Raw genomic sequence first — 14,067 nt, forward strand, 5'->3', positions numbered from 1 at the left:
ATAGAACGGGCAGACGCGGTAATAAAATTTAATTGTCTGTAAGTAATAGAAAATCAAAGAGTTTCTCGTTGTTTTAAAAAAAAAAAAAAAAAAAAAACTACATGTATAGAATTGCGTCGCGTATAATTTTATATATAAAATAGATAAAATATATATATAAAATATATAAAAAAAAAACTACATGTATATAACCGATTATCAAGACTTTAAATATATAATATAAATATATGTAATCAAATACAATATGTATATAATCAACAATTTTACATATGATCAACAATGTACATTGTCACACGCTTACATAGGACAATAATCTTGTATATAATGTGCGAAATTACGTTTTACAATTACACAATCTACCGTACAGGTTTAGCATCACACTAGGTGAACTCGCACAAAGAAACGGGGTCTCGAAGGTTCTGGTTTTTTTTTTTTTGGCTCAGGGCATAGGGGAAGAGCAACGGTTGATTTATGCGTGACCGTTAAACTTCGGCGTAACGCCGAACGAGGTTCAATAATCGCATTTCGATATTCTCGTCTACATTGGATGACAAACATTTCATTAAGAAGAAATAAAATTCTCTCGTTCAAACTTTACCGATTCACCGGCGTGCGCTAATCAGGCCTGAGTGCCCGATTAGATATTTCTGCGCATTTACACACAAAAAGCTACGTGCGACTTCGATCGTAAAATTTGACGAAAATAACAATTTTGTCCGCGAACTCTGTCACTCCATAACGCGCAGCTTCGCGAAGATGCGAAAATCGACAATGTCGCGCGCGAATGTGTCGTCCGTAATTGCGAGAATACGGTCGAATTATCGGTCGCGAAGATTCGAATTTGTTCTCGCGCAGTAAGCCGAGAATGTTCTCGCAATAGCGCGACATGTCGACGCGCATCTGTTGACGTGCCGGCGCGACCGTATATAAACGCCGGCGCGCGGTGCCGTGGGGCAACAGTCAACACAAAGCGATCACGAGGTGCGAATCGTGCTACAGAGGCGAGCGAGCTCTCTCTACCAAGCGAATCTTTTCGTAGTTGCGCAGTTTTTTGTGTACTTACTTGGATCAATCGGAGAATACATCCGGCAACATGTCTCTGGTACCGCTGTTGTTCTCTGACTGGTGGGAGGATCTGGAGCAGCCGCACCGAATCCTCGACCAGAACTTCGGTCTGGGCATTCTTCCCGAGCAACTGACGACTCCCAGCATCCTCGAGCGTTTTGCGGTCACACCTCGCCCGAGACATTCGCCCCTGCACTACTATCGACCATGGGGCGAGTTGTTGCGCAACACGCGCGAAGGCGGCACGTCCACCGTGAAAGCGGACAAGGATCAGTTCCAGGTGATTCTGGACGTGCAGCAGTTCAAACCGAACGAGATCGACGTCAAGGTCGTGGACAGATACGTGGTGGTCGAGGCCAAGCACGAGGAGAAGCGGGACGAGCACGGCTGGATCTCGCGTCAGTTCGTACGCAAGTACATGATACCTGAACAATGTGACATCGAACAGGTGTCGTCCAGTCTGTCGTCGGATGGAGTTCTCACCATCACCGCTCCCAGGAAAGACAGGCTGCCGGAGAACGAGCGCGTCGTCAAGATCGAGCAGACCGGTAAGCCGGCGCTCCAGGAAAAGGCGGCGGAAAAGGCTGAGAAGGAGAAGAAGGAAGGCTCAAAGTAAATTTTATATGACTGAGATCATATATATATGTATCACTTTGATGATACGTAATTGATTTTTCTCTTGTACGACTGATCGAAATATGTCAAAATATGTTTTTATGTAGAGACATATAATATTATATTGCGTGTTATAGATATATATATACATACACATATGCGCCTGATCACATGTATGTGCTGTATCACTTCTCCATACATATTATTTCTTGTTCCTACGGCGCGTAAATTTCGAGTGTTTTTTCAAACAATAATGGGTGTGCTCTCAGGTTTACTTTTTTTTTCTAAGTTTGTAAGCAATAAAAGAACACTTGTTGAGTAAATAAGTAAATTGATAAATAAATAAGTAGGTAGTTCTTGTATAATTAAAAATCGAGTGTTTTTATTTGTTTTTACCTCCTGATCTCTCCTATCCTTTGAATTTCCTGAAAGCGAATTATCGCGCGGCGTAGTTACGAGACGAAATTACGCAAGGTGGTTTAAATTGCGATTAAACGCGGTGTTTGTGTGTTAGCGGAAGATAATTGCGAGAGATAAAAACACATGATAGAAGCGAAGGTGAAAACAACAACGCGATTATATAACGCTGGTTTATTATTAGTCGACCTGCGTCCGTTTTAATGAATTTTTGCGTTGGTTCGTTTAAGTTTAATCTAAAACTAAAAAATCTGAACCGAAAAACGCGTCTACGAAGCGAACTAAGCGAGCCATGAATTCGGTGACGTTTGAGAAATGTCATATTTTGACAGAACGGTTGTTACAATTGACGTAACGGGGTTCGGTTTAAATTTATCTTGAATTTTAAAATGCTGTGCGAACCGTCTCATTTGGCTGTACATCGTCTTCAGATAAGCTTACGCACACACACACACACACACACACGCATAAGACGATATTTATAATCGGACTATCGGACTGTAAATAAAATCCGATTATATATAAACACCGGCTTATTCGGCTGGTGCGTACGTGACTCGGAGAACCGGCGTAGTTGTTTTTATCTGTGCCGGCTTGTATATATACAACATGACGCCGCACATGGTCAGACCGATAATTGCGTAATATATTTTAAGATGGTTAAAGAGATCTGAGTGATAATAGCGCCACCTGGATTCGCGCGGTATCAACGCGGTTTCACTTTTTACAGACCCTTAAGCCTATGTCACACTACGGATTAGAATTGAGATTGGATTGCAATTTGGCCAATCAGAGAGAAGATCACTAAACTTAGGATTGGTTTTCTTTTTTCTAATTGGTCAAATTTCAATCTAATCTCAATCCCAATCCGTAGTGTGACATAGGCTTTAGGGCGATGTCCCATTGAGCGGAAATNTATAGCGGAACGGAATGTGCGGAACCAGCTCGACCAATCATAGCTATTCCGTTTTCTTTCCTTCGCTTTTTCTTTGATTACGATTGGTCGAGCTGGTTCCGCACATTCCGTTCCGCTATAGATTTCCGCACAATGGGACATCGCCCTTAAAGTCCGTTTCGCACTACGGATTGAGATTGGATTGTAATTTGACCAATCAGAACGGAGTTCATTAAAACTGGAGATTTGGTTTCTTACGATTGGTCAAATTTCAATCCCAATTCGCACGTGGTTGTCTAAACGCACCCAAGGATTTTAATGGGTGCGTTCAGACAACTCAACAGTTGCACAACGGTTGAGAGATAATCACTTCTTGATTGGATCAAACTTTTGGAACCACAGCAGATTTTAAAGAATAGTCCTATCGTAAGTGACGATCTTTCAACCGTTGAGTTGTCTGAACGCACCCAATGAAATCAAAACCTCAAAGTGAAGAACTTTGTTGAAGAAACAAATCTGCGGCCGTCACTTCTCCGGTATAAGTAAGTAGTAATCGGTTGGATGTGCGTAGTTACGTTGTGAATATTTTTTGGAACAATTGTCGGTGTTTTACACCACTTTATTATTATCTTTAATTTAAACAAATATACAACTCCGTGGCTTGGCGTCAGGAAAACCCAACCCACAGGTTTTAAACCTGTTATCAAAAAGACATAGAATGGCGTATGGACTAACCAGGACTAACTTTATATAGGTCCACTGAGCTAAAAGAGCACCAAACCATCCGGTATAAGTACACAACATCACAAAGAAAATATCATATTATTGAGATAAAACATGTCGGACACTTCTGACGACGAGTTCAATTACGGCGATGACATGGAGAAAACGCAATGGGTCTTGTACAAACATCGCGAGGAGTGGAGCGACGTGACTCCTCTGCCTCAGGATGACGGTCCTCATCCCATTGTGGCAATTGCGTATTCTGAGAAGTGTAAGTACATGATTGACAGAATGGTTGCACGTACCGTACTAAAGCTAAATCGTATCTGAACTTATTTTTGTTTTTTTTTTTATCTTACATTGTAGTCAAGGATGCGTATGATTATTTCCGTGCCATTCTAAGGTCAGGTGAAAAGTCAGATCGCGCGTTGGGTTTGACGGAAACATGCGTGTGGCTAAATCCGGCCAATTACACCGTGTGGCAGTACAGAAGGGAGATACTCAAGGCTCTGGGAAAGGATCTGCACGAGGAATTGAAATACACTGGTCACATAATAAAACACAATTCTAAAAACTATCAAGTCTGGCATCACAGAAAGGTCATTGTGGAATGGCTGCAAGATCCAAGTCAGGAATTAACATTTACAGAATCTGTTTTAGACAAGGATGCCAAGAATTATCATGCCTGGCAACATCGCCAGTGGTGCATGCAAACTTTCAAGTTTGTACACCATCTCACGCACTTTCTTTCACGAGTGTGTTGTAGAAAAAAATTGATTGCAACTTTTATGTTTATGATTGCAGTTTGTACGAGAAGGAGCTGAGATGTGTGGAGCGATTGTTAAATAACGATGTTCGCAATAATTCCGCCTGGAACCAGCGTTACTTCGTGATAAGCAATACAACCAAGTTCGAGCAAGAGGTGATAGATAGAGAAGTTAATTATACACTAGACAAAATAGAACAAGTAAAGGGAAATGAAAGCGCTTGGAACTACTTGAGAGGGTAAATTCTATTCTGAATTTGCAACATGCCGCAAGTTTAATAAGACTGGAAGAGTGTTAAGTAAGATTATTTAATGTTGTGTTTTGTAGAATATTGTTGCACGATAGCAAAGGTTTGCGTTACAATGAAAAAGTGAGACTTAAGTGTCAACAAATGTACGAAAGCGGATGTCGCGTTAATCACTTGTTGGCCTGCATCATTGACATTTGTCAAGAGAGAGTTTCCGACGAAGAATCCCCATCCTCCCTGTTCCACATCAATACTGCTTATAATGTGAGTTTGTTTCCATTCGTTTTTTTTTTTTAGAATGGAATAAAATTTTTTAAATTGTATACAAATTTTTTTGCGACGAAAATTTCATTGCGAGTACTCTGTATGTTTCAGCTATGTAAGAGTTTATCAGAGGTATATGATCCGATAAGACATAGATACTGGGAATACATAGCTAATCAACTGCCCATCAAAGAAAATGCAAAGGTTTAAACTAAAAAAAAAAAAAACAAAAAAAAAGGGTAAAATATTCTTAACATGAATTGTTCGGTACTTTGGTTTTATACATTTTTTGTTTATGTACACACACATATATATATATATATATATTTATTGCATAATAAAATATTTTAGTAATTTACGATTAATTAAAGTGACGATCCGTGAAGACACACACGACCCCGTATATGGACTAGCTAGAACAAAACTTTATAGAAGTAGACGAACAAAACACTATTTTTCACGTTACAACCTTTAGTGTTCGGATCTCTTGTGTCCTTAGCTTTTTTTTTTTTTTTGAAGTTTGCGACGACTGTTTCTACCTCTACTCGACGAACAATATTATAATCGTTTGAAAAATAAACATCGACTTTTCATTAAAAAAAAAAAAAAAGTAGCAGATTATACACACCTGATATTAAAATTTCCGATTTATTGAGTAACCGAACAAAGCCACACAAAGTTCTGTACGACGTTTAAATTAAAAAGAGAAATTATATAGATCTGTTATAAATGTTCGTATAACAAAATTTTCTACTAAAGTAAACCTAATATATTGTTTACAGAATAATGTTTTTTTTTTTTTTTTTTTTTTTTGTTTTCGATGCACAGAATCATTCCGTCTCAGTCTCTCAAGTTTTTCTGTATTCTCAACTCTCTCGCATTCATTCATTCCGAGTGTAACATTATTTTAAGATTCTCTACAGTAGCAAGATTAATTAATGTAATTGCGGAACTGTTTATAATAAACTATTTCACATTATTTTTGGTACAAATTGTACAATCATAATTGAAAAATGGTATCTTGGACATATGGTTTGTAGGGCGCTGTACGCATTTTTATCCCTTACATAAGTCATGCTATGCAAAAGACAAATGTGTGATCGACTACATATGTACATGTTTTTTTTTCTTTTTTTCTTTTTTCACTGTGAAAACTACCTGGCCGAGTTCTCTTACACACTGGCCGTTGTACAGAGTGCGATCAAAATGACTCTTACGCACTACTACGGGAAAGAGAGCGATTCTTCGCACACAGAAACAAAAGTCGATAATGTGAAGTAAGTTTTCCGAACAACAGACATTGTTTTTTTTAAAGAAATTGAAACTGTATTTTGACAATATACAGTGATTGAGAAAAATAAAATATGCCACACAACCCCTCGTCAGAATTTTTATTATGCACATTTAATCTTGTGATAACTTGCTTTATTTAAACACAGAGGAGATTTAAACTTTGAATTTATCGCGAAAAATTTATTAACGTGCGAAGTACACGTTATTAATTTTTTTTTTCAATTTTATCGAACGTGTCGAACAGTCGCGCTTTGTTCTGTATTTTTTTTTTTTTTTTTTTTTTGTATAAGACACCTCTTTCCCACTTCGGCCGCACCCTGCACACAGTCATACGATGCACAAAAAAAACTGTGCACGTCCATAACAAAGGGTTATTTGGAACTACAGACTTGTGACGGCTGTTATTTTCCGAATACCTCAAAAGAAACACAAAAAGATTTGCATAGCACATTTTTGTAGGATGCAACTCGTAACACTTACACGTATCTAAGTATATAAATTATGAAAAATTTGTTGTTACAAAAGTAAAACAGCTCGCTACGAATCGAAAACTCAAATCCCTTCTCCTCTTTCTATAATAAAAACATATAATACTTGAAACTTTTTATCAAGTTTTCTTGGTTTAATAAATGTTTTATCAATGCGCGAGACACATTGAGATTTTCTATTACTTTTTTTGTATTACTATTTTTTTTTACTCGTATTCTCTTCAACTTACTTTTGAGCTTGTAAAACAGCAACGAAATGCTTTGTAGTAAGTGTACACAAAAGTGGAAATGTTAATTTTTTTNTTTNTTTTTTTTTNCAAAAAAAAAAAAAAAAAAAAAAAAAACGTGTGTTACAAATTAATTCTTCTCCTCCTTCTTCTCGCTCTCGGGTTCTTGCTGCGACTGCTGCTGGTTTTGACTTTCCCTCTCCGCTGCCATCTGAAAAGAAACAAAAAAAAGATTGCAAACGCGATTTCAAACAAAATCGTTCGCGAATCACGCTCACGAAAAATCGCGTTTTTTCGCACAAACTACCTTCTTGTACGCCATCTCGAACAATTTCAAACTCGCTTGTTGAAGTTCGCTCGTTTGTTTCTTTATTTCTTCCGGTTCTACGTCGTCCTTCTTACCCAAAGTCTCACGCAGTTTTGCAACTAATTCTTTAAGCTTGTCGCACTGTAAGAGAAAAAAAAACAAGTGAGCGACGACAGGTTCCTATTAAAAAAAAAAAAACGACAATAAGTAAACGACAATCCTACCTCTTCCTGTGGCAATTGCGGTTTGAATTCCTCCAACTTCGATTCCGTGTCGTGTATAATTCCCTCGGCTTGATTAACAGCCTCGACTCTTTCCTTCTTGATTCTGTCCGCCTTCGCGTACTGCTCGGCGCTCTTGACCATGTTTTCGATTTCGTCCTTGCTGAGGCCACCGCTAGACTGAATAACAACTAAACAAATCGCGCACAATTATAACACAACGTTTTAATTAAGACAAATCTATTAATTAGTCGGTAAAAGTTGACTCAGTTCGGTGTGTCAACATCGTTTGCTTCACTTTGTCGAAGCAAACTTGAGAGACGAAAAATTTAACGCATCACTGTAACGCAGCTATTGAGATATAATTGACGATGAAACAAAATAATACACAAAAATTCGACTCACTTTGTTGTTCCTTGCCAGTTCCCTTGTCCCTAGCCGACACGTGAACTATGCCGTTCGCGTCGATATCGAACGTAACTTCTATCTGCGGCACGCCTCTCGGCGCGGGCGGAATCCCGACGAGGCTGAACTGTCCCAGAAGTTTGTTGTCGGACGCCATTTCTCGCTCGCCCTGATGAACCTTGATCTCGACTTGAGTCTGGCCGTCCGCGGCCGTGGAAAACACCTGACTCTTTTTCGTAGGTATGGTTGTGTTGCGAGAGATCAATCTTGTGAACACACCGCCGAGCGTTTCGATACCTACGTAGATAACGTAAAAAAAAAAAAAAAAGCGATTTACTTCATCACGTTTTTGAGCGCGCGACTCGTTGTTCGAAAACGAACGAGAAAAAAATGTCAGTGAGCAAATTTCTTCATCGCGAATCCAAATGTTTCATGCGAATTCTATTCTCCGAGAGAAGATTAGTCTTGTACATCATGTTCTTTGTGACAACGAAGATAAAAAAAAAAAAAAAACGACATTTGAACGCGAGCGGTTTACCTAACGACAGAGGAGTGACATCGAGAAGCAGAACATCCGTCACATCTCCCGCGAGCACACCTCCTTGAACCGCTGCACCAACGGCCACAGCTTCGTCCGGATTCACAGCCTTGGATGGTTGTCTGCCGAATATTTCCTGAACGGTTTGCTGAACCTTCGGTACTCTCGTCATACCGCCGACCAAAAGAACCTCGCCGATTTCGGCCTTCGACACCTCGGCATCGGAAAGCGCCTTCTGACACGGTTGAACGGTACGCTTGATCAGATCGCTCACGAGACTTTCGAATTTACTTCTGGACAGTTTAAGATTCAAGTGCTTCGGACCGCTCGAATCCATCGTGAGATAAGGTAGATTTATGTCCGTCTGAAGAGAACTCGACAGTTCGATTTTCGCTTTCTCCGCGGCTTCCTTCAGTCTCTGCATCGCCATCAGATCCTTCGTCACATCTATGCCTTGCTGTGCCAAATAAAATTTTAACGCGTCGTTAGTCAATTTGAAACAACAAAGTTTTGCGCTGTGTAAACTAACTATAAATTCCAGAACACCGCACCTCCTTCTTGAACTCGGATACGAGATAATTAACCAACGAGTTGTCGAAATCTTCGCCTCCAAGGAATGTATCTCCGTTGGTAGATTTCACCTCGAAAACACCCTTCTGGATTTCCAAAATCGAGATATCGAAGGTGCCACCGCCTAAATCGTAAACGGCAATGCTGAAGAAAAAAAAAACGTTTACATTTAATTACAATCAAAATCATCAAATTAACATATTTAAAACATCTCAGAGATGTCGCAATCAATGATGAAGAAAAACAACTTACATTTTATCTTCCTGCTTGTCCATGCCGTAGGCGAGCGCAGCCGCGGTTGGCTCGTTTATCACTCGAAGTACATTCAATCCAGCGATCTGGCCGGCGTCCTTCGTGGCTTGTCGCTGGGAGTCATTGAAATACGCCGGCACGGTGATAACGGCATTCTTTACGGAAGTGTTCAAATAAGCCGCGGCTGTTTCTTTCATCTTCATAAGTACAAACGCTCCTATTTGACTCGGGGAGTACATCTTCCCGTCGGCACCTTGAACCCAAGCGTCTCCGTTGGACGCCTTCACTATTTTGTACGTTACACTTTTCCTGCAAAATAAAAAAAAAAAACATTTGTTATAAATTACACACGTCAGCAGGTTCAACAAATTTATATAAACATTCATTTAACTTGGACTTTTGTTCCAAAGTCCATCGCAAGTTACTAAACTTTGGATTTACCAAAGATCACCCTCATCCCTATATATCGCATTGTGGCCAAATATCGTCACAACTTACATGTCCTTCTTTACTTCGGGATCGTCAAATCTCCGTCCGATCAGTCGTTTTGTTGCGTAAAATGTATTGGCAGAGTTCGTGACGGCCTGACGTTTTGCAGGCATACCGACTAAACGTTCGCCATCTGATAAAAAAAAAAAAACAACAAGTTTTGAATGAGATTGTAAGCTTTGTACATCTTTGTTACACAACGCATATAATGACGCTGGTCATTACTCATATGTGTGTAACTTACACACACCACAGAATAGATACAGAAAAATCATTAAGTGCAACACTACTGTGTAACAAAATAAATTTGACAGAAACCTCTTGTGAACGCCACGTAAGACGGAGTGGTCCTAGAACCCTCGGAATTTTCTATGACCTTGGCTTGTTTCCCTTCCATCACCGCTACGCAGGAGAAAGTCGTTCCGAGATCAATACCTATAACCGCACCCTTTACTCCCTCTGACCTAAAAAAAATGAAAAACAAAAGTTTGTGTAAAGACAATTTATCTTCCGTACAAACCTGAGAAACAAATATTGTTTTCTCACATATTTCTTAAATACTTACTTGTATCGATACTGCTGTACATCAGTAAACCTGTGTGGTGCAGTAACTGTAGGAACTGCAACCTATAAGAAAAAAATACAACATATATAAATATATAAATATATATATATATATATGTTGCCAATTAACGCATTAGTTTCTTTAGAAATTAATGATTCTAATGCGACAACAAAGAGATCGGTATTTTTCCAAGAGATGCGATATCTCAATCCCAGTAGCTACTTGTAAACAGATAACAAACGAAATTGTTCAAAATCTCTCTCGATCATCTCGCGAGAAGTTTTTCCGAACGCATCAAGAAAAAAAAAGTCCACCACGTGCCGGTTTCGGCGATCCGGCGTGGCGACGAGAATCAACGCGCTCTTCCGCGAATCAGATCGGAGTTCGTCGCGTGAGATAAATGAGAGAAAGAAAAAACCAAAAAAAAAAGACATCGGAGCTCGACGAACAATTCGAGCAACGAAAAGCCTAGGAAGGAGCACGGGATCGCGCGATGGAAGGTTACTCACATTTTTCAGGATGCTGAACTGTTGCTTCCTGGTGATGTCGCACGCGACACCAACGTAGTTGCGATTCAGCAATCTCGCGGCGGCCAACATTCTCGCTTCGTCTTAATTAATTACACCGGCTTGGGAGAGTTTTTCGATTCGGAAGAAAACGGAATCGGGAAACGCGATCAACTTCGCGTGTGTAGCGCAGTGATGCAACTCTCGTAATATTCTCGTACAACGTAGGACCCGCGCACGCCGTCACGCGCATACGTACCTATTCTCACCCGGAGAATCTTCCGATCGAACCAATCGCGTTAGGGTTTTCGCGTGAACGCGCGAATAGGAGTCGCGCAAATTGTACGTGCGCGCGTTCCGCTCACAACCGACTGACGTAATATCAAGCGATATCGAGAAATCTCCCGAATGTTCCACCGGGGCGAACGAAAGCGAGAAAAATTATTTCGTCGAATAAAAAAAAAATGACAGGCGACCAGCTGTTATTTTTTAAGCTAAAATATTTGACTGTACCGAGGACGTGTTGCGCGAAGTGCAAACCGCGTGCGAAAAAAAACCAACCGACGAAATAATATTCAAGACTGTTCCGAACAACCGGAAGTCGAGGGTAAGGAAAACCTGAGATTTCCGTAGTACACTCCCGAAGTGATTAATGACGTCAGTTTGGGAGATCTCTCTCGATCAATCGTGTCGATTCGCCGAAAGACGTCGATAATCGATTGTTGAATTCGATTCAACTCGCACCGATTGAAAACGCCGATAACTTGTTATGTAAGAAACTTTTTGCATTCGTGTGTGCGACGTTCACCGCAATATTTAGCGCGCATGCGCGCGCAACGTCATTGCAATTTTTTATTCAAACCGTTTTATTTCAATACACAATTATAATTGCTCTCGATTGAAATTTTGCAACTAACATTTGATTAACTTATTTATACTTTGTTTTCTTTTTAATGTAAATGTTATTATATTTCACGCATGCGTGCTCCGAGAAATGAAAATTATATTGTTCCAATTGTTTTTTCTCATCTTGATAAAATTACAAGTTTTCTATAAATTCGATATAACATTATAAGTTTTCGATATTATTCTAATCTCTTTGAAATATCTCTGCGCCATGCCGTTTTACTTTTTGACGGCAATAAAAAATAATTTAATCAAACATAAAAATTCCGAAAATTAAATTATCCAAAGAAAAATTGTTTTCCACTTGCGAAATGAGAAATGACATCTTGACAAGATAACAATTTAATGAGGAATTAAAATTATGTCTCTGAACGTAAAAACACTGTCTTCATCGTTTTTGTTTAAAAAAAGACAACAGAAGAATTCTTCTCTAATGATTTGTAGAGGGAAACATTATTTCTTCGATATATGTAGTATTTATTTTTTTTTATACAAAACAAAAATTCGAAAAGCTTCATAAATAATCGCGCACTCTCGACGAGCGAGTTTTCTTTCGAAAATTATATAATGTATCAGAGTTCTCTCGTATTAAATTTATACATCTACAATTATGTATGTATATACTTGCCCTGAAAAAATTGTTCGCCCGATTGTATCGTTGACCAAAATTTGTGTTTCAATCAGACAACTGAGAAAACTTTAACAACAATGACGTGTGTGTGTGTGTGTGTGTGTGTGTGTATGTATGTATGTATGTGTGTGTGGTTTGCGATTAAAATTACTACGTAGTACTACAACAAGGTGTGTGTCAACAAATGCGCGTATAATCAAACGGGAGATCATTAACAGCGTTTTTCTTTCCTTCTTCCGTTACGTGAGGTATTAATATTTTGTATCAACGCACGTTACATTTCTCTTGTTATTAAATCTCTTTCACAAACAAACGTGTCAGAATTAAACTTTTGATTTTTTTTTTTTTTTTTTTATGAAAAAGAAGTTCGCACACTTCTTGATGTAAGTATGTAACTAGCAGAAAGAGAAAGAGAAAGAGAAAGAGAGAGAGAAAGAGAAAGAGAGAGCATCGTTGTAATGCATACGAGAGTCAGGAACAATATGAGCATTGTTAAAATTCGACGACTGAGAGAGAGAGACTCAGATCTTTTCCTTCCAAGCGGCAAAATTTATGGCCTCGCTCGCGTAGTTCGTGCAATTCGTCATGTTATTCCTGAAACATAAAAAAACTTGTGTATAAAAAAGTTTCTCGATCGTATAACTTAAATGTGTTTCAAGACCCGTTCCACGCAGCGGGGAACACCCCTCCCCCCTCCCCCTCCCTCTCCCCCTATTGAACGTCCACTGCGGATACGCGCGGACACACGTTTTAATGAACACGGCGTTTATATTTGAAATTTATTTAACAAAATTTATTAAATTACAGGAAGGGATCCTTCAGAATGAAAGCTCTCGGTTGCATCCACCGCAGTCTGTCGCCGTTGCGACACAGAATCTGGGCCATCGTGGTCTTCCGTATCTCGTTCAACTGCTTGATCGCGAACGAAGCCGGAGTGTTTCCGTTTTCGTACCAATATCGGTCGCCTGAGAAGAAAAGAAGAAACAAGTTGCAACCTTTCCAACGCTTAAAAAAAAAATAATTATTGTCAGAACAACATAGTATATTCACCCAAACGAATGTTTCGAAAGGTCCGTCCCAACAGACAGACGAACGTCGGTCCGAGAACGGAATCGGATATCGGCGCTTCCGAGAGCAACCCGGTTACGAGGTCTATGTTCTCCACGTGTCTGCAAGTTAAACGGAAACGCACGCAGGTAGAGTGAATTTTTGTTTAAATTTCGCGTTCGCGGAGTTAAGCTCGCATCAGATTTCCAACAACACAACGACGAGTGAGATCACTCTGGTTAGTTATCTCACCCTTGTATCTCATTTTCTTACTTGTAGACCGCTTGGAGTTTCGCGATTGTGTCTTTGGCCACCGCGCCTCTGAGATCCTGAAAGTTCGTGACCTCCGGCAAATCGCAGAACCTTCGCCATCTGACGTAAGACGGCAGTCCGTGATCTCTTCCCTGCTGAATAATTTGCGCGGCGTAGTCCACGGGCACGTCGTTGCTCTTCCCGTCGTGAAAATATCGCTCCAGAAGTATTTCGTTCAAGCCCGGAGGCAGCGGGTTCCTAGAATGTCCCGCTGTCGCGGAAATTAGATCTCGCATCTCCCAGATAATCGTCGTTAAGAACCAGAAGAGTTTCTTCTCTTATGGACAACGTGTCGGTATAAAAAAAAAAAAAAAAAA

General features: G+C 39.8%; 4 protein-coding genes across 4 annotated transcripts in view; 2 read left to right on the plus strand and 2 right to left on the minus strand.

Annotated features, from left to right (window-relative positions):
• The first annotated feature begins 940 nt into the window (after positions 1 to 940).
• Positions 941 to 2,052, plus strand: LOC109854494 (protein lethal(2)essential for life-like). Its single transcript, XM_020427627.1, has one exon. The coding sequence runs from the start codon at positions 1,094 to 1,096 to the stop codon at positions 1,679 to 1,681; it is 588 nt and encodes a 195-aa protein (XP_020283216.1). The 5' UTR covers positions 941 to 1,093; the 3' UTR covers positions 1,682 to 2,052.
• Positions 2,053 to 3,366: 1,314 nt separating this feature from the next.
• On the plus strand, positions 3,367 to 5,603 carry LOC109854492 (protein farnesyltransferase/geranylgeranyltransferase type-1 subunit alpha). The gene is made up of 6 exons (XM_020427625.1): positions 3,367 to 3,534; positions 3,747 to 3,986; positions 4,082 to 4,436; positions 4,520 to 4,720; positions 4,810 to 4,993; positions 5,105 to 5,603. The coding sequence occupies exons 2-6, from the start codon at positions 3,830 to 3,832 to the stop codon at positions 5,201 to 5,203; spliced, it is 996 nt and encodes a 331-aa protein (XP_020283214.1). The 5' UTR covers positions 3,367 to 3,534; positions 3,747 to 3,829; the 3' UTR covers positions 5,204 to 5,603.
• A 527-nt stretch (positions 5,604 to 6,130) lies between these two features.
• On the minus strand, positions 6,131 to 11,459 carry LOC109854491 (heat shock 70 kDa protein cognate 5). Its single transcript, XM_020427624.1, has 11 exons — positions 10,858 to 11,459; positions 10,349 to 10,410; positions 10,102 to 10,247; positions 9,793 to 9,916; positions 9,295 to 9,603; positions 9,024 to 9,186; positions 8,473 to 8,929; positions 7,935 to 8,231; positions 7,533 to 7,720; positions 7,309 to 7,449; positions 6,131 to 7,212 (listed from the first exon to the last, which is right to left on the minus strand). Exons 1-11 carry the CDS (start codon positions 10,945 to 10,947, stop codon positions 7,132 to 7,134), a joined length of 2,058 nt encoding a protein of 685 aa, XP_020283213.1. The 5' UTR covers positions 10,948 to 11,459; the 3' UTR covers positions 6,131 to 7,131.
• A 583-nt stretch (positions 11,460 to 12,042) lies between these two features.
• Positions 12,043 to 14,067, minus strand: part of LOC109854495 (peroxidasin-like) — an 11,640-nt gene continuing 9,615 nt past the window's right edge. The window contains exons 5-8 of the mRNA XM_020427628.1: positions 13,712 to 13,961; positions 13,442 to 13,560; positions 13,197 to 13,356; positions 12,043 to 12,985 (exon numbers count right to left, since the gene is read on the minus strand). Of these exons, the coding sequence (XP_020283217.1) occupies positions 12,913 to 12,985; positions 13,197 to 13,356; positions 13,442 to 13,560; positions 13,712 to 13,961 (602 nt within the window). The 3' untranslated portion in view covers positions 12,043 to 12,912. The remainder of the gene's footprint in view (positions 12,986 to 13,196; positions 13,357 to 13,441; positions 13,561 to 13,711; positions 13,962 to 14,067) is intronic.

Source organism: Pseudomyrmex gracilis, unplaced genomic scaffold, assembly GCF_002006095.1.
Source record: "Pseudomyrmex gracilis isolate BER0280 unplaced genomic scaffold, ASM200609v1 scaffold_68, whole genome shotgun sequence".
Lineage (NCBI taxonomy): Eukaryota > Metazoa > Arthropoda > Insecta > Hymenoptera > Formicidae > Pseudomyrmex > Pseudomyrmex gracilis.

Bases quoted from the DNA above. Each gene is read 5' to 3' on its own strand.
- LOC109854491 (XM_020427624.1), bottom strand. From the start codon at position 10,947: ATGTTGGCCGCCGCGAGATTGCTGAATCGCAACTACGTTGGTGTCGCG. The intron at 9,917-10,101 runs GTTTCTGTCAAA...TTTTTTTATCAG, and splicing joins TTACGTGGCGTTCACAAGAG to ATGGCGAACGTTTAGTCGGT. The intron at 7,450-7,532 runs GTAGGATTGTCG...TTTCTCTTACAG, and splicing joins CGCAATTGCCACAGGAAGAG to TGCGACAAGCTTAAAGAATT.
- LOC109854492 (XM_020427625.1), top strand. From the start codon at position 3,830: ATGTCGGACACTTCTGACGACGAGTTCAATTACGGCGATGACATGGAG. The intron at 4,721-4,809 runs GTAAATTCTATT...TGTGTTTTGTAG, and splicing joins GCTTGGAACTACTTGAGAGG to AATATTGTTGCACGATAGCA. The intron at 4,994-5,104 runs GTGAGTTTGTTT...TGTATGTTTCAG, and splicing joins ACATCAATACTGCTTATAAT to CTATGTAAGAGTTTATCAGA.
- LOC109854494 (XM_020427627.1), top strand. From the start codon at position 1,094: ATGTCTCTGGTACCGCTGTTGTTCTCTGACTGGTGGGAGGATCTGGAG.